The sequence below is a fragment of the Anolis carolinensis genome, chromosome 6 (genome assembly GCF_035594765.1).
Source record: "Anolis carolinensis isolate JA03-04 chromosome 6, rAnoCar3.1.pri, whole genome shotgun sequence".
NCBI classification, from domain to species: domain Eukaryota; kingdom Metazoa; phylum Chordata; class Lepidosauria; order Squamata; family Dactyloidae; genus Anolis; species Anolis carolinensis.
In genome coordinates, this window is record NC_085846.1 from 82,596,389 (window position 1) to 82,617,344 (window position 20,956).

General features: G+C 39.9%; 1 protein-coding gene and 1 long non-coding RNA gene across 2 annotated transcripts in view; both read right to left on the reverse strand.

Annotated features, from left to right (window-relative positions):
- Positions 1-12,706: 12,706 nt before the first annotated feature.
- Positions 12,707-16,252, reverse strand: LOC134292444 (uncharacterized). The gene is made up of 2 exons (XR_009999694.1): positions 15,817-16,252; positions 12,707-12,974 (listed from the first exon to the last, which is right to left on the reverse strand). It is a non-coding gene; the product is annotated as an uncharacterized LOC134292444 (long non-coding RNA).
- Positions 16,253-18,640: 2,388 nt separating this feature from the next.
- Positions 18,641-20,956, reverse strand: part of snx10 (sorting nexin 10) — a 40,950-nt gene continuing 38,634 nt past the window's right edge. Inside the window, exon 7 of the mRNA XM_003222154.3 lies at positions 18,641-20,627. Coding sequence (XP_003222202.1) covers positions 20,546-20,627 — 82 coding nt within the window. The 3' untranslated portion in view covers positions 18,641-20,545. The remainder of the gene's footprint in view (positions 20,628-20,956) is intronic.

Here is a 20,956-nt window from a genome sequence, read left to right on the forward strand (position 1 = left end):
AATTTTTGTATCTGCTTTTTATTATTATTAATTGCTTAGCTTTAATTTATGTTCTTATTCTCATGGGTTTCATACTTGCTAAATAAATAAAAAGACAGACAGACGAGTGTTATGCTTGGTGGCCACTGATGCAGTGGCCTTCTAAGTCATCTGAAAAGATGGCTGCGGGTGCCAGAGGAAGGTCCAGAAAAACTGTCCATCTATTCTGGAATTAATCACAGGATCTTCCTAAATGGAGTTACATATCTTAGGAAAGCCTGCTCTCTAAATTTGTGGTGGCTCATTTCCCAAGTTCACGAATAAGACACTGCTTTTCTCTGATGTATGGACTTCTATTTGAGTCCATGACAACACCCACAAGTTCTAGGCTATAAACTAGGCTCCATGGCTGGCTCATTCCAAGGAACTAATGCTAGATGGCTCTCTGTATGCCCTGAGTCCATTATAGAAAAGTTGAAAAGGTGAAAATCCACATAGCCACTGGTGTGCTTGCAAGCAATTTAAGTGTTTATTCCAGACTTCAGGGGACACAGTATATATATATTTCCCTATACAGTCATCCCTTCACATTTGCAAGTTAAGAATTAATGGATTTTATATTTATGGATTATTATATTTGCCACTGCTTCTGCGGCCACCCTCTGCAGGAATTCCTAGAACTTTCAGTGCTATTCTATGGTCAACTTCCATTATGCGGAAGGACCTAGAAATTTTATTTATTTATTATTTATTTCCATCATTTCTATCCTGCCCTTCTCACCCGAAGGGACTCAGGACGGCTTACAAAACTGGCAGAATTCGATGCCAATACACAACTATACAAAAGAATAAAACATAAGCAGTTAAATACAAATTTAAAACAATACAAAATATTTGAGCCATTCATCCACAAAACCTTGTACATAAACCTTAGTCCAGACCAAGTCGAAGCCAACAAAACTTATTCTTTAATGCCGGTGTGCTCCACAGTATATGTGTTCTCTCCAGTAAAAAAAAAATAATAGTGGGATTATATTAATGGTTTTTCTATTCAAAGGGGTCATACATTCCTAGCCCTCACAAAAGTTGAGGGAGAACTGTACAGTCAGTTTATCTCTGTGAAGAGATAACATTGGATTTCGCATTGGGGCTGAGACTATTTTTAGAAAGAAGAGCAAGAGACTATTCTTTTCATTCCAGGCTTCATCACTTGCTGCTAAATTACCAAATTTCAGCAGGGAAATGAATATGGCTAGAAAATGCTTCTTTCAAATGTTTTTTCTTAGTGTGCAATTGAACATTGGCAACCAAACAGATATAAATGCTTGCTTTAGATTGTTTAGTGGTTCGCCACCAGGTGCCATCTATGTAAGTTTTTTTTTCCGTGTCAGGAGCGACTTGAGAAACTGCAAGTCACTCCATGTGTGAGAGAATTGGCCATCTGCAAGGACGTTGCCCAGGGGACGCCTGGATGTTTTGATGTTTTTACCATCCTTCGGGAGGCTTCTCTCATGACCCCACATGGAGTTGGAGCTGATAGAGGGAGCTTATCTGCACTTTCTCCAGGTTGGATTCAAACTGGCAACCTTCAGGTCAGCAACCCAGCCTTCAAGTCAGCAGTCTTGCCAGCACAAGAGTTTAACCCACTGCGCCATCAGGGGCTCCTATCTATGTAAGTGACACTTATCAAACTGTCAGAGACATTTGCCACCAGAGTTTACTGGTATGGTTTTGGAGGGTCTTGGAGAGAGAGTCACAAAAATGGTGTGACCTATCCTTGGTTTAATTAATGTGATTGTAAACACTGAAATAGTAGGCAGTTAAAAGTTACAGCCAGCAACCCTGAACCCATAATGTATGTCAGTGTGCTATCAGGTCATCTGTTAATTCATTAATTGCATAGGGTATACTTAGACAAGTGACAGTCAGAGGCGGTTTACCAATGCCTTCCTATGAAATATTACATACAGCACTTGACCTGCAAGTAAATAACACTGAACTCAGTGGGACTTCCTACATATGTGGGATCGCAGTGTAACTGAAGTAAATGTTTATTAAATACATTTACCTGCATTTTATTGAGAGATAGCTAATGAAGACCCACTAAATTAACTGAATGCATAGAAACGTCGACTTGCCTTTCAGCAATTGATTCAATAGGTCTATTAGTTGCGACTATGAGAAAGATGGAGGTCTAGGCAATGTTACAGAAATGTTAAGGAAGGTGACATTAAGCCAACTGGATGAAAGAAAAACTATAACAGCCAGCACTCCCCAAACTGTGAACATACATGTATGGAAATGTCTTCACCTGTATGCACTTGCAGGTCAGTTTTTAAGGTTTTAAGCCTTCACACAGAATACACATAATCTAAGCAAAATTTGTTTTCTCAACTTCTTAATTGTATTCATATAAAGATGTCTGAATGAACAGGTCTGATTGACCAAAGGTTTGTATACAACTTAATATATTGCTTTAATCAGCAGGAGAGACACTATGAAACTGCCCAGCTGTCAGAGGCATAGCTTTGCTTGAAGCCTAAAGAGAAAGGTGAGCCACAGCTTTTGAAGCCAACTAACAGCCAACATATGGAACCCTACAAACTAGTTAAGGACTTGTAACAAGTCTGCAATAAAGATGTTCGACCAAGAAAATGACACTAGCTGTGGCAGAAAAGAACAGCCTGTCAGACTCCTGTGAGTGCTGTAGTGACATATAGACAATAAAAATGGGATGGCATAGGCCCTTCTCTGTGGGAGGGTTTTCTCCAGCTGTCTCCTGGGAGGCTCCGTGTGCTTCCTTTTGTAGGAAACCTTTCTGCTAAACGTGGCAGGAAGCCCCTTTGAGGTCTTATTAAAATTCTTCCTTCATGCTGTAATATATGTTGTACAAGGCAGATGACAGCACCCCAACAGTTAATTCTTTATAGTGTGGAAATGGAAGCAACCGAGGCAAAGCAACTCTGCAGCTGACATCTCCTGGTAAAACTGCACAGTTGGCATCTTGGAACAAGAAATTAATCAGGAGGGAGAATCAGCTCATAATCCCATGGCCAGCAGTCCTGGAGAGCTCATATGTATTATTTACGGTACACAGCTGTGAACTAGATTTACTGAGAATGGCTGTAAGTCCTGCACCTGGTTATGTGAGCTTAAGACAAGATGACTTTGATAGAACTTAACTGTGCTCACTTGAGTGAAGGTCTGTAGTTCTAAGGAAGACTGGGGAGAATATTTTTATGATTCAAATCCAAGCAATGCCAGCATTCACCACAGAAAGTTGTGATTTTGTCTCTTCTAATCCTGCACCACTTCAAATGTAGATTTTTGTTTAAAATCAGATCTTGCAAGATATTATGAAATCCAGTTCACTTCTTGGATTTTTCATCATTTCTCAAGATATTTGGTGAGCAAGATGGTAGTCTTCTTTCTCTGTTCAATATCCAGAAAAAAATGGTTCAGAGACGGCAAAGTCATGATGGGGGTTTATGAGTGAGCAAAAGTTTTACATCTGGGATGTGTAAAAATAAATATATTAACTGGTCAGATTGTGTTTGCATTAGTAAGCAGTGGCATCACAATGATAATGTGAGGTATATTTGTCAAAGACAAAGATGCACCCAGAGGAAAAGTGTTCTTACCATACATCAAAGGAACAACGGACTGCATAGGGAAGCTGATGAAGAAATACAACATACAAACAATCTACAGACCCATGAAGAAAATCCAACAAATGCTACGTTCAGCAAAGGACAAGAGGGATCCTCTCCTCTCTACCATATACCATGCAGCTGTGGACAAGTATACATAAGGACCACCAAACGCATTGCTCAAACCCGAATCAAGGAACATGAAAGGTACTGCAGACTAATTCAACCAAAGAAGTCAGCCATGGCAGAGCACTTGATGAACCAACCTGGACACAGCATATTATTTGAGAACACAGAAATGCTGGACCACTGCAACAACTCCCATGTCAGACTACACAGAGAAGACATTTAAATCCACAAGCATGTGGACAATTTCAACAGAAAGGAGGAAACCATGAAAATGAACAAAATCTGGCTACAAATATTTTTTAAAACTCTAAAATCAGAACAGTAAATAACGAGCAAGACTCAAAAAGCAGGGGAATTCCAGACAAGAATCAATCAGGGCCAGCTAACACCTCCCAACAAAGGATTCCCCCAGGCAGCTACTAGCCAGGCTTTGAAACTGCGGGCCATTAAAATGCTAAACAAGGTGGAGAATTGCAACATTCACATGTACCTCAAGAAGACAAGAGTTCTTTCCCTCACCCTGGACATTCCACAGATATATAAACCTCACTTACTTAGTTTCCAACAGACCCCTCAATCTCTGAGGATGCCTGCCATAGATGTGGGTGAAGGGTCAGGAGAGAATACTTCTGGAACATGGCTATACAGCCTGGAAAACTCACAACAACTCTGAGGTATTGTTTTTATCGTGTGCCTTTGAATCATTTCTGACTTTTGGTAACCCCAATGTACACATTCAGAGAATTTTCTTGAGATCAGAGGCAGTGTACTCCCACTTGATCAGGGAAACCCTTTGGCTCACCTTGAGCATTACAATCTCTTAGCCTAGAATTCATTGTATAAACTGGGACTAGAAAGACTACTAGGAAGTTTCTGGAATGGTCAACCAACATATGATGCTTTGTCACCATCAGATTCCTCAAACAAGTGTGGATCTTACAGGATCTCAAGCTGCAACCGGTCTAACTTGGTTTGTTTCAGTAATTTTTTTCTGCAAACATTGTCTCCCCCCCCCCTTCCTCTCATCACACATGCCCTGCTTGCTGATAGGTGTCACTTTCCAAAGACAGAAAAGAGAGATGACTTGGTTATTAAGGATCATTAAAACCCTTATGTCACCTCCTTGACCACCTGTCAAGTTTGTCAGGCAAAACCATAGGATAGGGCTGCCCATACTAATCAAAACAGCCCAAGTCATAGCAAGATTTCTCCTATCAAAATAATCTGGAATAACCTAGATAGTTTTCCTTATAGCTCTTCAGCTATTAACAGAGATACAGAGGCATGTGAAGTCTTGCTCTGAATAACAAATAGTGTCTTAGGAGTCGCTAGAGTGCACAGTTTGCCACTTCCTTGGATTTGTTTAAGGCTTTAAAAGTTTCTCTCTAAATGGTAAATACCCAATTCCCAGATTTCTGGAAATGTGAATTGCCATTTTGATGACAATATTTTTCAAAGTGAGGAAGGTGCCGGAAGGAAAACTGGGTTCAAACCTTGTTCATTCCCTTGGTAAGGGTTGAGTTCGTAGTTTCCCTCTATCTTTTACACCAGGACAGCTTCCCATGGTTGCCTGGTCTTCTAAAATCCTCAATATTACCAGGTGCCATCGAACTACAAGGCAACCAAAGTAGTTCATCTAAGCCAGGCAAAATGTCCCACATAGTCATGCCTCACTGCTTGTCCCACAAGTCAGAGTTTATAGAAGCTAAATTCAGCCAAATTATGTTGGTACATAAGACAGAAAACCTTGTAAGTACCCTTGTGCATAAAAATATAGTAATAAAAAAGGAAGCAGCAATATTCCGACCTTATATGATACTCAGAATCTAATGGGGAAGGCCAACCCTGTGTCTAAGATAAGTTCATTAACACTTGCTTTCTGTACCATCTAAAATAAATTTGCATTTCCCCCTTCTACTATCCCAATCCTTTCAGCTGTCTCTTCCCTTCAACATTATAATTAAGATGGCATTTTGTGATGCCACTGCTTCCTAATACAAACACAATCTGACCAGTTAAGATATTTATTTCTACACACCCCAAATGTCAACACTTTGTTGGGTCGTTATCCAAGGCAATTAGTTCTAGAATGACAGCAATAAGACACACATTTCCACATACTTTATTGGCACATATTAATCTTCTTCTCCCTCCCTCCTACAAAAAAAAAAGATGAGAATAAATTCCAGTGGCCAGTTTTGTAACGACCTTTAGAAGGCACTTTCACTATGCTTGGAAACAAGAATTTTAAATGTTGTTATACGCATTTTAATGTCAACAATTTTAGCAATCTTAGAAATTATTAACATTTTATCTTAATTAATGCCTTACATGCCGAGGGGGTAATTTTGTGCAGGGGGCATTTCTACTAATTTAAATTGATTTTTTTAAAAATTTAAAAGTAACATTACTAATGATTAATGTATCAAATTGATTTTATAATGTTAACTAAAATGATTAAGTTTTGCACATTAATTTTTGAATTAACATATTAGCTTTAACAATAATGCTTCCAGGCTCTGAGACTGCCTTCAACATGGTGGTCGTGTATTCATTGACAGTCATATCCACCATGACTTTGTCTAATATACTTGGAAAGCCACACAGCTTGGCAGCATGTACTGTACTTGGATGGGAGATCACTCACAAATATCAAATGCTTCAGAGGAAGGAACTGGCAAAACCACCTTTGAGTATTCTTAACCTAAGTACACTCTATGAAACTCATGGGGCTACTATTAGGAGACAGACAACTTGAAGGCACATATCGTGAATGTATGAAGCAAACGCCATAGTTTCCATATTGGCCTCATAAACAAATAGGTTTTTAACTGGAGTTTATGGCAGGAATCCTGTTAGTTAACCCCAACCAGAATATAGCAATCTAATCTATTGTTGAATGGTGACTCAATACATTGGTAAATCCCACTGATTCATTGTCTCGAGTTTAGTTAGGACTAACACTACAATTTAAACCTAGATAGTCAAAGATTCAATTGTGCTCTATCTTGGAATAGTTTAATTAACCGGACTGGTATCCAGTCCAATCTCTGAAGGGACTTGTAGTTCAGGATCTTTTCCAGTTTCTTGCACAAGTTTTACCCCGCCTCCAGTTGCTACTGTTTTTTCTATTACAGTCCAATTCCATGCTTTTTGTTGCTGTATATATGCATATAAGCACAGGTTGCTTTTAAAGTCAGCATCTACAGATAACCATATCTTATTCCATGCAACTGAGATTTTACCAGTTGTACATATACATATGGAATCCTAGGGAAACACAGAGACCATAACTAGAAATTCAGCAACTGTTGCAGTGACACAGAACATTACAAGGATCACTGAGATAGCAGTAAGGAAAAGAAGGATTCTAATCTTGATTGTGGTTCAGCTATTGAAGAACAGGGTTCAGTGCAGTCCATACCTTTTATCTCTGTATACATTCTCTCTCAAAAATTAAATCAGTCCTGTGTTCCCATAAACAGTAGTTCCATCACATTTGTGGGTCTTAGGGGTGCAGGGTTCCCACAAAAGTGGGAAAACCACCGATAAAAATTAAAAATTCAAATGCCTTTTTGAAAATCTGAGAGAAAATGTCTGTAGGCAATTCTAGGTCCTCCTGTGAGATTCTATGATTAATTTCCACCAGATGGTGATGATAGAATCACACTGGAGGACCTAGAAATGTCCAGAGAAGTGTTCTCTAGACATTTCTAAGTCATCTATGGTGAGATTCCACTTTAGGTTTATATAAAATCACACTGGAGGATCTAAAATGACTAGAGAGAATGTATTTTTTCAGTTGCGTGTAGGGGAGCAGAGAAGGAAGCAAATTCATCCACTAATAATCAAATCCACAAATACTTCATCAACAAAGGTTTTGTGTGTTTGTGTGTCAGGAGCAACTTGAGAAACTACAAGTAGCTTCTGGCGTGAGAGAATTGGCCGGCTGAATGGATGTTGCCCAGGGGACGCCTGGGTGTTTGATGTTTTACCATCCTTGTGGGAGACTTTCTCATGTCCCTGCACAGAGTTGGAACTGACAGAGGGAGCTCATCCACGCTCACCCCGGATTTGAACTGGCAACCCAACCTTCAAGTCAGCAGTCTTGCCTGCACAAGGGTTTAACCCATTGCACCACCAGGGGCTCCTATCCATAAAGGTGAAGCAATAAGTATATATCAACACACCCTGTGTATATCCATGGTTATATAAGTCCCTAGAGTTGGTCCTCCAGGGATGAAGGTCTCTTTGCTTCTCCAACATTTTCTTATAATAGAATGTTGATCCCCAAGACATCGTGCTCCCCCTAAATGTTGGCAGTGAGAACAAAGACAAAGCCCTGTAGTTTGCCTCTTCTTCTTATCTTTTGTCTCAAAAAGAGTTTCTTCTCACTTTATGATTGCAATTAATGTTTTCATTCAACTGCAAAAGCTGCCGCTCAATATAAATATTAGCAGAGTGAGCGAAACGGCCACCCTTGCCTTTCCCAGCAGGGCCACCTCGCTCCCCCTCCCCGCTCTATTTTCCCATTATCCCTTTAATGCAGAGCAAGACTGCTGATTACAAAAGAGGCAGTTTGACTCCAGCAATAGGTCTTCTTCACTAATCCTCACTGTCATAGAAATTCCAGCTGCTACATGAATAAGAAGCTCAATCCATATTTGCCAGCTCTAATATGAAATCTGTCAGAGCCCAAATTAATGAGTTCCAAATTCCTTACATCACGATAACAGGTTAAGACTGGTCAATTAATTACATAAATCCTTCCCGATTCATTGTGCATTTTCAGGCGAGATTGTGTCTTACATTACTCCATGACACAAGCCCTTTTGGCTCCGGTTGTTCCGTAGAAAAGGCCCCCATTTAAGCTCAGCCCGGCTGCCACAGCCTAGTGTTAAATGTCATGCATTGGATTTGCAATCTTCTGTAATTGCTTTTGTTAAAAAATTAAATTAAAAGCTTTAGAATCGCAGGGGGCTTGAGGAGGGAGAGGTTAGGTGGACTGGACCCTAGAAAGCTATTGCTCTTTTTACTAATCTGAGAGCAAAGCTAACTTTCTCTTTGCAAACAGAAGTAGCTGGGTTTGAAGGCTGGCTCAAGGTATCTAAACATGATTTGTATAGTTTTTCCCACCTATATCATTAAGTCAATGGCCAGTTTTGAAAAAAAATTGTAATCTGAAGAGTTTTTTAAACCCTAAATCATAGCACTAGATCTAGAAATTACTACATTTTCCAGTTGAGTAATAAGGTGACACTATGTCTTGTGAAAGTACTATGAGATTCTTCCCCTACCACTGTACAATTCCATTTTTGCTTTTAAAAACATTTATATACACCCCCTTGTGGTAAGAAGTTAAAATGTTACATTTTCTGAAACATTGGCTACAAAACGTAGCACTACAGCACCTTGTGAGAAAAATATATTGGAAAAACGTTGCCTTTGCAAAGATTAACATGGAAATTGAGCATAAACATATTTTGTGGAAGAATACTATCACCAAATGTGGGTTGTCATCCAGAATAATCACATATGGGTTTCAGGATTAACAGGAGTTTTCTTGTTTTACCTTCTGATTTTCACCTGCTCTCATTTCAATTCCCATATTGCCTCTTATTTAAAAATAGAAATAAAGATGGCCTAACAAGCAATTTAGGAACTAGTTAGTGGAAATGAGTGAAAAGGAAATTGATAGGACACTTTTGATGCCTGTACAAAGCTCTGGACCAGACTGTTAATTGCTGAGGAAAATACCACTGAGCATTTAAAAACAAACAAACAGAAATTTTACTTTAGAATAATCCCTTTCCACTAAAAATATACACTGTGTTGGAGGAAAGTGGTTGCCCAGATTTGGCACTATGAATATGTCTTGGCTGTATAAATATATACTTTCTCACCAGATCCAAAACACCTTTGTACAATACAATTTCTTTGTCAACCATAGCAGGCCTTTATATCATGGCTGGGATCACATAGAAACCTCCAGCTATTTTATCTTATCAGGGGTCTCAACAGATCACATGCAACAGCTATTGTGCAACTGGCCCTGGTGCCATTGCTTTAGAGCATGCAAAGGACGTAATTGAAGGGAGATGTTGACAAGCTGGAATGTGTCCAGAGAAGGGCAACTAAAATGATCAAGGGTCTGGAGAACAAGACCTATGAGGAGTCTTGACCTATGAGGAGTCAAGACCTATGAGGAGCTGGGTATGTTTAGCCTGCTGAAGAGAAGGCTGAGAGGAGACATGATAGCCATGTATAAAATATGTGAGGGGAAGTCATAGGGAGGAGGGAGCAAGCTTGTTTTCTGCTGCCCTGGCTTTAAACTACAGGAAAGAAGATTCCACCTGAACATCAGGAAGAACTTCCTGACTGTGAGAGCTGTTCAGCAGTGGAACTCTCTCCCCCGGACTGTGGTGGAGGCTCCTTCTTTGGAGGCTTTTAAGCAGAGGCTGGATGGCCATCTGTCGGGGGTACTTTGAATGAAATTTCCTGCTTCTTGGCAGTGGGTTGGATGGGATGGCCCATGAGGTCTCTTCCAACTCTATTATTCTATGATTCTATGAATCTATGCTCTCCTGCACTACTTTAATTATTAATACGATTTAGCCTAATGCATTTATTGGGTTGTTTGTTGTGTTTACACTTTGCCTTTCCTCCAGTGAACTCAAGACAATGTACGTGGTTCTTATCCTTACCATTGTTTCCTAACTGCAGTCTGTAGAGTAACTCAGGCTAAGATTGGCCCAAAATTATCAGTGAGTTTCACAGGTTACTGTAGGTTCGATCATGAAATTGGTAAGTCCTTTTACAAGATACTCACTCTGGCTGGATCTACGTTGCCCTATATTCCAGGATCTGATTCCAGATTATCTGCTTTGAACTGGATCATATGAGTCTACCTCCAGATAATCTAGGATCAGATCCCGAGATATAGGGCAGTGTAATAATAATAATAATAATAATAATAATAATAATAATAATAATAATAATAATAATAATAATAATAATTAAAAAAAAAACTTTATTCCCAACGGGGACTCTGAAGAAGTGTAGAAGGGGGCTCTGTGATTCTCAACCTTTGGTACTCCAGGTATTTTAGATCTCAGCTCTCAAAAGCTCAGGCCGGCTTGGCCAATGGTTAAGAATTGTGGGAGCTGAAGTCCTACATTTCTGGAAGATACCATTTCAGCACAATGGCTCTGAATCCACTATCAGCACTGCATTGGCATGCAGTAGTAAGGAACCCCTGGTGGCATGGCGGGTTAAACTGCTGAGCTGCTGAACTTGCTGACGAAAGGTTGGCAGTTCGAATCCGGGGAGCAGGGTGAGCCCCCACTGTTAGCCCCAGCTTCTGCCAACCTAGCAGTTGGAAAATATGCAAATGTGAGGAGATCAATAGGTACAGTTCCAACGGGGAGGTAACAGCACACCATGCAGTCATGCCGGCCACATGACATTGGAGGTGTCTACGGACAATGCCGGCTCTTCAGCTTAGAAATGGATATGAGCACCAGTCTCCAGAGTTGGATACGACTAGACTTAATGTCAGGGGAAAGCCTTTACCTTTACTATTGGCACACATTTCTTTCAATAGGGAATTAATTTTTTGTGTTTATAAAATTGTGGTGTTTCATAACTGGGAGTTGCAAAGAGGGATGTGTGGACTACAAGCTTTCACAATTGCATTGTATAACATAACATTACATATGGAGATTTCTTGGAGTTGTAGTCCTACTTAAGGACAACAGGCATATTTTTATATAAAGGATATAAGCAAAATGTGAGCTTTCATACTGAAACTATGGTACAGCTCCCACTGTAAAGCATGTTGATCCTTACATTTTTGACAATGTACAAAGCAATGTAACAGCACAACTTCTCATTCTTCTGCAATGTCTGTGTTCCACAAGCAGGCTGAAGACCTCTCTCTCTTGCTCTCTGTCACACACACACACACACACACAGAGCTCCTGTGTCAATTCAATAGGCAGGTCAGTCCTACCTCATGGCCTCATTTGGGCCAATGCTAGAGCTCAAAAGTAATGAGTTACTTTGCTAAGTGGTTATTTCTAAGCAATAGAAATCAGATAGAGAAGGATCATGTAGATAGCTCTTTGTGCAGCTTCTTTGCAAGATGTGAAGCAAAGAGTGAGAAGCAGAAAAGAGGAGCCAGGTACAGGGGGTGAGAGGAGGAAATACTCTGAAAACATGAGCTATGCAAGAGATTCACCTTAGTTGAAGGTGGGGAGGGGACTCGGTCTACGTTTTGTGTCCTGTTCCATTCTCATCAAATGAAAGAGACAGTTGCTGCTACTTCTAGAAAGAAAGGGGGGACTCAATGTGAGAGCATGTTGGAATGCCTCCTTCTGCAAACAGTAGTACTTGAACTCTGCTCACAGTGTAGCCAATGGTGAAGAATGGCAATGGCAGTGGTGATGACAATTATACTGTATTTACTCAATTTTAGTGCTCACCTTTTTAGACTAAATTACCATCCCAAAATTAGGGTGCACATTAGATTCATGTACGTTTTTGAGTTTCAGGGTCTGACCTCACAACCTCTGAGGATGCCTGCTATAGATATGAGCAAACTGTTAGGAGAGAATGCTTCTGGAACATGGCCATATAGCCCGGGAAACTCACAGCAACCCAGTGATTCCAACCATAAAAGCCTTCGTCAATGCAAAATTAGAGCACATTTTGCTATAATTTTTCAATAAAACTCTCAGAGAGTCTCAACCAATTCAACGTAGTTTGTGGCAGCCACAAAAACAAAGTTCTTGAAGTATAACAACTACTTTCAAGTAAGTACCACACAATTAAACAGGAAATAACACTTTCAAACCAGGAACAGAAACAAATCCTAATTTTGTTACATAGCCTAATTTGAGGTGTCATGGAAGAATAGTTCCAGTTAAAGGAGAGTCTACTGCGCAGACTGTTGGGATAGTCATTTATTAATGTAAAACCAGATGGCGTAGTGGTCTAAGTGACTTGAAGGTTGGGTTGCTGACCTGAAAGCTGCCAGGTTTGAATCCCACCCGGGGAGAGTGCAGATGAGCTCCCTCTATCAGCTCCAGCTCCATGCAGGGACATGAGAGAAGCCTCCCACAAGGATGGTAAAAATATCAAAACATCCGGGCGTCCCCTGGGCAACGTCCTTGCAGACGGCCAATTCTCTCACTGCAGAAGTGACTCAAGTTGCTCCTGACACGGAAAAAAAAATGTAAAAGCAAGCAAAAGTCAATAACTTTCTGCATATAAGGTGGATGAAAAAATGATAAAAGTGTAAAAAGGGATTCTTTAAAAAAAACCAATTTAAGTGTATATGTTTGCACATAAATAGTCACATCATTTCTTTTTAAAATGTGTGTTTCTGCATAGTAAAGGGGTGGACAGGATGGCCCTTGGGGGTCTCTATAAATTCATATATGGTCTTACAGTTTTGCTTCTCTACAGATTGTATAAATATAAATTCATAAATGGAAGCCAACATGGTGCCAATGAAGAATTGGCCCTCTTTACACTGACAATTTAATGCAATTCAAAGCTAGCTTCAAACTGAGGCAGCCAGATGACAAATTTCTATGAAAGCATGCAAAAAAAATTTCTTCCCTATCCGGACCTCAAACTCATTCCAGAATTTTTTGTGTGATCATGTGCATAATGAAATCACTTTCTTCAGTATTGGTTTGAAACTGCATTAAATGGTTAGTGCAGATGGGGCCTATGTCCCTCAGTTTGGGTTGGTTCTTGTCTCCCCCCTCCCCCACAAAGAAGGAAGAAAAGCTGAAAGTCTGGGAAAGGAGGGAAGGAGCTGGGAGATGTTTTGAAGCTTGGTGCATCTGCACTAGAGGATTAATACCCCTCGCTCTCCTTAGCTCCATTGACCCTTATTTGATTCCGAAAAAGTCAGCCAACATGCAGGGCTCCTCCACAGACAGCCGGCAGCCGGACCTTCTTTACATAACAAAACCCCAGCCATTGAGCCATTGCCTGGGAATGCCCTTTTCTTTCTCTGTTTAATTTCTGTCCTTCACTTACAAAGAGGGCAAAGGAAAGCCTGGGTGGATGAGGGAAGGAAGAACAGAAAAAAATACAGTAGACTCTCACGCCCCTTCCACACAACTGAATAAAATCCCACATTATCTGCTTTGAACTGGAATATATTGCAGTGTGGACTCAGGGCCCTTCCAGACAGGCCCTTTATCCCAGGATCTCATCCCAGGTTTTCTGTTTATCTCAGATTTTCTGGCAGTGCGGACTCATATGATTCAGTTTAAAGCAGAAAACCTAGGATCAGATCCTGGGATAAAGGGCCTGTCTGGAAGGGCCCTCAGATAACCCAGTTCAAAGAAGATATTATTGTGGGATTTTCTTCCTTGACGTTCTGGGTTATATGGCTGTGTGGAAGGGCCCTTTGTGTGAGTCCATGGGTTCTTTCTAGATCATACAAAATTAAAAATAATTCAGAAGTTTTTGAAAGGCGGGTTACTATAAATATGTAACCCAGAATATCAAGGCAGAAAATCCCACAATATCTGCTTTGAACTGGGTTATCTGAATCTACACTCCCATATATCTTACCGTAGTTCAAAGCAGATATTGTGGTATTTTCTGCCTTGATATTCTGGGATAAATGGCTGTGTGGAAAGGCCCTCAATTAACCGACACTCATGGGGAATGGTAGATGGTAGATACCGGATAAATGTAGTTTCTGGTTGCTTGAGAGTTACTGTTAACTAATACTTACAGAAGCAACCGGGACTCTCAAGCAACCAGCAGAAAATTAAAGAAATAATAGTTTAAATTAAAATAAAACCTATTTTAGCAGGACAGTGCTGCTTTGATAACACAGTAAAATTGTGGCCCCTTCCACACAGCTGAATAAAATTCACTGCCATATAACCCAGTTCAAAGCAGATAATGTGAGATTTTATTCAGCTGTGTGGAAGGGGCCTGTATTTTAATATGAATATCAAGTCAATACTGTTTGTTATGATGAGGTATATTATTAGTTCGGCCTACTTTGAAATAGTAACTCTCAAGCAGCCCAATACTCGGCCTCTAAGATAAAGGTAAAGGTTTCCCCTGGCATTAAGCCTAGTTGTGTCCGACTCTGGAGGTTGGTGCACATCCCCATTTCTAAGCCTAAGAGCCGGTGTTGTCCTTAGACACCTCCAAGGTCATGTGGCCAGCATGACTGCATGGAGCGCTGTTACCTTCCCACCGGAGCAGTACCTATTGATCTACTCACATATTTTTGAACTGCTAGGTTGGCAGAAGCTGGGGCTAACAACGGTCAGCAAGTTCAGCAGCTCAGCGGTTTAACTAATGTTTAGCTAGTGAGGAATATTATTAGTGAGGCCTATTTTGAAATAGCAACTCTGAGGCAGCCCAATACGTACAGTAGAGTCTCACTTATCCAACATAAACGGGCCAGCAGAATGTTGGATAAGTGAAAATGTTGGATAATAAGGAGGGATTAAAGAAAAGCCTATTAAACATCAAATTACATTATGATTTTACAAATGAAGCACCAAAACATCATGTTTTACAACAAAGCAACAGAAAAAGCAGGTCAATACACGCTAACCTTATGTAGTAATTACTGTATTTATGAACTTAGCACCAAAACATTGCAATGTACTGAAAACAGGTAAAGGTAAAGGTTTTCCCCTGACGTTAAGTCCAGTCGTAACTGACTGTGGGGGTTGGTGCTCATCTCCATTTCTAAGCCGAAGAGCCGGCGTTGTCTGTAGACACCTCCAAGGTCATGTGGCCGGCATGACTGCATGGAGCGTACCAATTGATCTACTCACATTTGCATGTTTTCGAACTGCTAGGTTGGCAGGAGCTGGGGCTAACAGCGAGCGCTCATTCCGCTCCCGGGATTTGAACCTGGCACCTTTTGGCCCGCAAGTTCAGCAGCTCAGCGCTTTAACACACTGCGCCACCACCAGAGACCATTGAAAACATTGACTACTAAAACATTGGCTACTAACAAATTGACTACAAATAAAGATAGAATTGCATAAAATGAACTTACAGTAACAACATTGTCGAAAATTAAATCCATAAAAAGTTCAGCTCTTGCTGCCTAGAGAAACAGCTGTGGATCCGGGCGGGAGGCAAACTGCGTTGGATAATCCAGAACGTTGGATAAGTGAGACTCTACTGAACATTTCTCTGGCCTCTACTAATCCCCAAATGTATGCTCAAGACAAATGGGATAATCTGCACCATTCATACATAATGTGTGTGACAGAGTGGGGAATTAGGCATTTTATTTATTTAAATTTATTATTTGTTTGTTTGTGCAGGAGAGAGTGAGAATTATACCTTTAGTTTATATCTAAGTTGGTTGGGAATAGTACGCCCCTTAGGGGTCGCTTTAGCTCCGTCTCCCCCCTTTTTGTAATCCTTTTAGTTTGGCCCGTTGCCATGGGCGACAGCATGAAGGTCGCCAGCCTTTTCTCCCTCCCTTTTTTTTCCCCGCCCTCCTCCTCCTCCTCCTACCCCCGCCCGCAAGGATGGACCATACCACTTGGGAGAGGGGGGCAGGAGTCAGGGCTCGACTACTGCTTTACACGCGCCTTGCAGCTTTGCAGGGAGGACCAAAACAAAAGCCCCCCAAAGGCCCTATAAAACAAAAAGGGGGCGGTGCTGGTGGATTGGGGTGGAAGGAAAGAGTGGATCAAAGCCCTGAGGTAAGGAACCAGCAACCTGCTCCTCCAGGTGGGGAGAGGGAAGGGCGGGAGAGGGGAGGCTGCCTGATGGGGTGAAGCCAGGTGGCTGTTAGCAGAAAGAGAGGTGTTTCTCAGTGTGGCTTTCTTCCCACGCTTTTAATTTGAAATCAAAAGGAAGACTGTGCACAAAGAGAGAGGACTAGAACTCTCCAAGACTTGGAGGGGAGATCTTTTGCTAAGTGAACTCTTTGCTTCCCCCCCTCCCCTCAATTCATAATGGTATCGTCTTGCAGAGAAGGAAAAGTTTGACAGAGTTTTTGAAGGAAGCAGTTGGCAGGATGCTGACTCAATGCCAATGAAACGGTGCATCTACACTGCAGAATTAATGCAGTTTGGCACCACTTTTAAGTGGCATGGCTCAATGCTATGAAACCCTGGGAGTTGTAGTTTGGTGAGGCCCCAGCACTCTTTGGCACAGAGAGCTAAACAGTTTGTAAAACTACAACTCCCGTGATTTCATAGCATTCAACTGCTGTCCATCTGGATCCTGGACGTTGTAGTTTGGTGTGGGACCAGTGCTCCTTGGCACAGAAGGCTAAGGACCTTGTAAAACTACAACTCCCGTGATTTCATAGCATTCAACTGCTGTCCATTTGGATCCTGGACGTTGTAGTTTGGTGTGGGACCAGTACTCCCTGGCGCAGAGGGCTAAAGACCTTGTAAAACTACAACTCCGGTGATTTCATAGCATTCAGATAGCAGTTCAACTGCTGTCCATCTGGATCCTGGACGTTGTAGTTTGGTGTGGGACTAGTGCTCTTTGCCACAGAGGGCTAAAGACCTTGTAAAACTACAACTCCCGCGATTTCATAGCATTCAACTGTTGTCTAACTGGATCCTGGGCGTTGTAGTTTGATGAGGGACCAGTACTCTTTGGCAGACAGAGCTAAAGACCTTGTAAAACTACAACTCCCAGTATTCCACAGTATTCAAATGGTGCCAAACTGGATTAATTTTACAGTCTAGATGCACCCAAAGTCAAGGGAAGCACAGGGTGGTTATTTTGGGAGGGGGAAAAAAGCTTGGCTTTTGAAGAATTAGAGGCATTTGAGGAATTAAAATTATAAAGCTTTTTGCTGCAATTTCCCCCCTTTTGCTGCTCGTGCTTGAAGATTGCAGTGGAGCTAGACTGTGCAATTCCAAGCAATTGTCTTTTTGACAAGAAATCCTGCTCTTCTCTCAAAAGGAAAAGGTCTGAAACATAATGCACTGTTGTCAAAGGTTGCATCTTCAAATCAAAACGGGAAACAGGCAGATTTTTGTGGGGGATCTACATAGCATAAGGAAGATGCAGTTAACACCCCTCTTCATCTCCTTGTCAGGCTGGAATTTTTAGGCCTTTGCATTAAAAAAAAGCAAAATAAAAATCAGGAAACTAATTATTAAGCTTGTTTGGATGTGCCATTGCTTTAAAAAGTTTACGTTTTAAAAGTGGTAACAACAGATTATGAAAGAAATTGTTGTTTGTTGCTTCTTGTTAGTGTTATTAAAAGCAAAGGACATTATATTATTTGTTCAGTGTCTGCTATATTTATACATAATTTTAGATAAAGTAACTGGGGATGGCAAATTAATTTGAATAATTAAAAATAAATATAACAGGGGAATTTTATTTGCTTTCAAAAGCTGTTCTAAATAGGCGATTGTTGCAGACAAGTTTATAGTGTGTGTGGTAGTTCTATGAATTATTCCTAAATACATAACATGGCTTGTATTTTTTATCCCATTACTATAAAATATTAACAATAAACATGATGTTTACGGGCGGTTAATAATTGGAAAATGCATGAAAACTGAATGAGGAAATATAAGCTCAAGGAACGTTCTCTTTTGTTATCATTGTTCAATATTCATTCCTTATGTTTTGTCTAAAGATGAACACTGAATGTATTTTTAAAAACAAAGAATGGGGTAAATGACAAAGAAATCAGAAATGAGGAATATGATGTGAAAGACTTGTGGTGTTTTACAAAACCAAAAAACCAGTCCTATCTGAAATATCTTATTGAATGTGTCCTGAACTAAATAGTCCCCAAATAATATTGGGGGGAAAATCCTATCAAAACACTACAAACATAAAATCATACAATCAGCAGCTGACATTTCAAGAATAGTAAAGACAACTTTACATACAGAATATTTTATTTTGAAATGTGATGAAGTACAAACATTTTCTAGACATATTAAATACAGTAAAACACTCAGAATAGCCAACATTTAGGCATTCAGAAATATTTTGATAGATATAAAACACATTCAAAAGAAAACATAGGTTAAAACCCTATAGGTACTTAGAAGTGAACCCTTGTAAACAAAAAGGACCTTACTTCTGAGTAGACATGCATAGAATTGCACCAACAGCGTGAAAGGCAGCTGTCCAATGTACAAAAAGAAGTGCCGTAACAATAAAAATGTAATTTGTGCAAAATGTGACACATTTCACATTGGAACAATTCGTAATTGGATTAGGCTGCCCTAAGATAAAACTTTGATTGGAAAAGTTGCTATAGTTTGTTGTCATCAAACTGAAATAGTGAAATTACTCCAGAACTGATGCCAAAGAAGTGGCATAATAGTGATTCAGGCTTTGTATAGCGAGAATTAATAATCTACAAAGTTTAAAGTGCACAGATTTCTTCAAATTAACAGTAATTAGCTTGGATACATATAAAATAAACAATATCGAACTCCAGTTTTTCTCAGTTGCTGTTTTAGACAGTTTTCTTCTAATTTCTTTTCCTCATTGTATGGTAACAATTAAAACATTGAATATACTAAACACTGTAATGATATCCTACATTCATATCTTGCTACTAGCTCCCATTCAGTGATCAGAGTAGGTATTTTTGAGTAATTCAACTCAGACATGAGTTGCAAAATATTTTATATACAAATATAAGATTGACATCATCATCCAAAACATTATTGGCTCAAAGTATCTCTTTCTCTAGTCCCCCTCCTCTGTACTCACTCCAGTTTAAAAACATATATTTTCTTGATTTGAAAAGAAAGCTTGTTCTAGTAAATGCATTTTTGAATGTAGTGCCAATTAAATTATCCTGGGACTGTCAAACATGCAGAAATAAATTTTCAGAGTTACTCAGCTGAATATTTTATTTTGAATACATTTTATTCTAAACATAGCTGCAAGAAATACTACTAAAATAACAGCTGGATGTCTGAAACGTTATGTCTGATTATGACTGGCTAAAATCTTCCCATCCTTATTATTCCCTATTGCTACATCACTGTTAAAAACAAACAGAAAAAATATACAATTTACATACACTGTAAATGGCAACCCTCATCACAACACAGTTTTTTTATCACAACAAAAGGCCAAATGTGTACAATGGCTTATGGCCATTGGTAAACATGCTAAAGCTGGTGAAATTGTGCCAGATATCATAACACTAAACTGCACTGGAAAGAGACTTGCAGTGGCTGCAACACTGTGCTCAAAGTGGGACAAAAGCTTGCTGCATTTTTCTTTAAACACACACATACAAATCTCATTTGGTCACTTAGTAATTTCTGGCTGCAGTCCTATATACACTTACTTCTAAATAAGCATATTAGGATTTATTCCTGAGGAGACATAAACAGGGTGCAAAGTGAACTGGTTACAACTTAAAAGCTGTTTGGTTTCAGCAGTATAATTATGTAACTAACACCATACTGGAAAGACAGCTGCCAAATGAAAATATGAACTTCAAGATGTTAGATTTTCAAATGTATTTTAAAATATTGAATTATAAGGATCCCCCCACCCCCAGCCTTACAGTGAGGTCCATAAAATCCTATCCCGAAATCTCATTTATATATGGTGTCTTGCTACAGGCAGTATTTGTATCGCTCGATATTACAATGCGCCCGTTGTAAAATGAATGAATGAACAAACTGTTTTGAAAGCTGAGAAAATACATGCCTTGGCAACTGGGCAGATGGTACGTCTGTCTCACAGGCAACCTTCAACCATAATAGAAGTTACATTGGTCATTACAGTGATGGCAATGTACAAATGATATTTCAGGGTTCTTCTGGAACTGTGCTTCCTTTACATCCGTGTGAATTGCTATCATCACTGCTGTGTCCAAGCCCGGAGGATGAACTGCAGAGAAAGGGGCGGAGGGAAGAGAGAGAGGAAATTGGTTTTCACAACACACTCAAAGCCTGAGTAACAGAGGAGAACTTTAATTATCCCCAGTCACAAAAGAGAGACAGGAAATTTGGACTTCTAATTAGCCATTTGGAGTGCAGTTGGATATTTTTTTAGCGAGATAATTTAAACGCGAATAATTCAAGTCTGACTAAATGAAATTCACATAATCAGAATGCAGATAATTGAATTTCTACTGCATTCATTAATTCAGTGTGGAGGTGTATGTGAAGACTTCTATGATGAGCTGTCACAGCTCAATAAAATCTCAGTCAATTAAT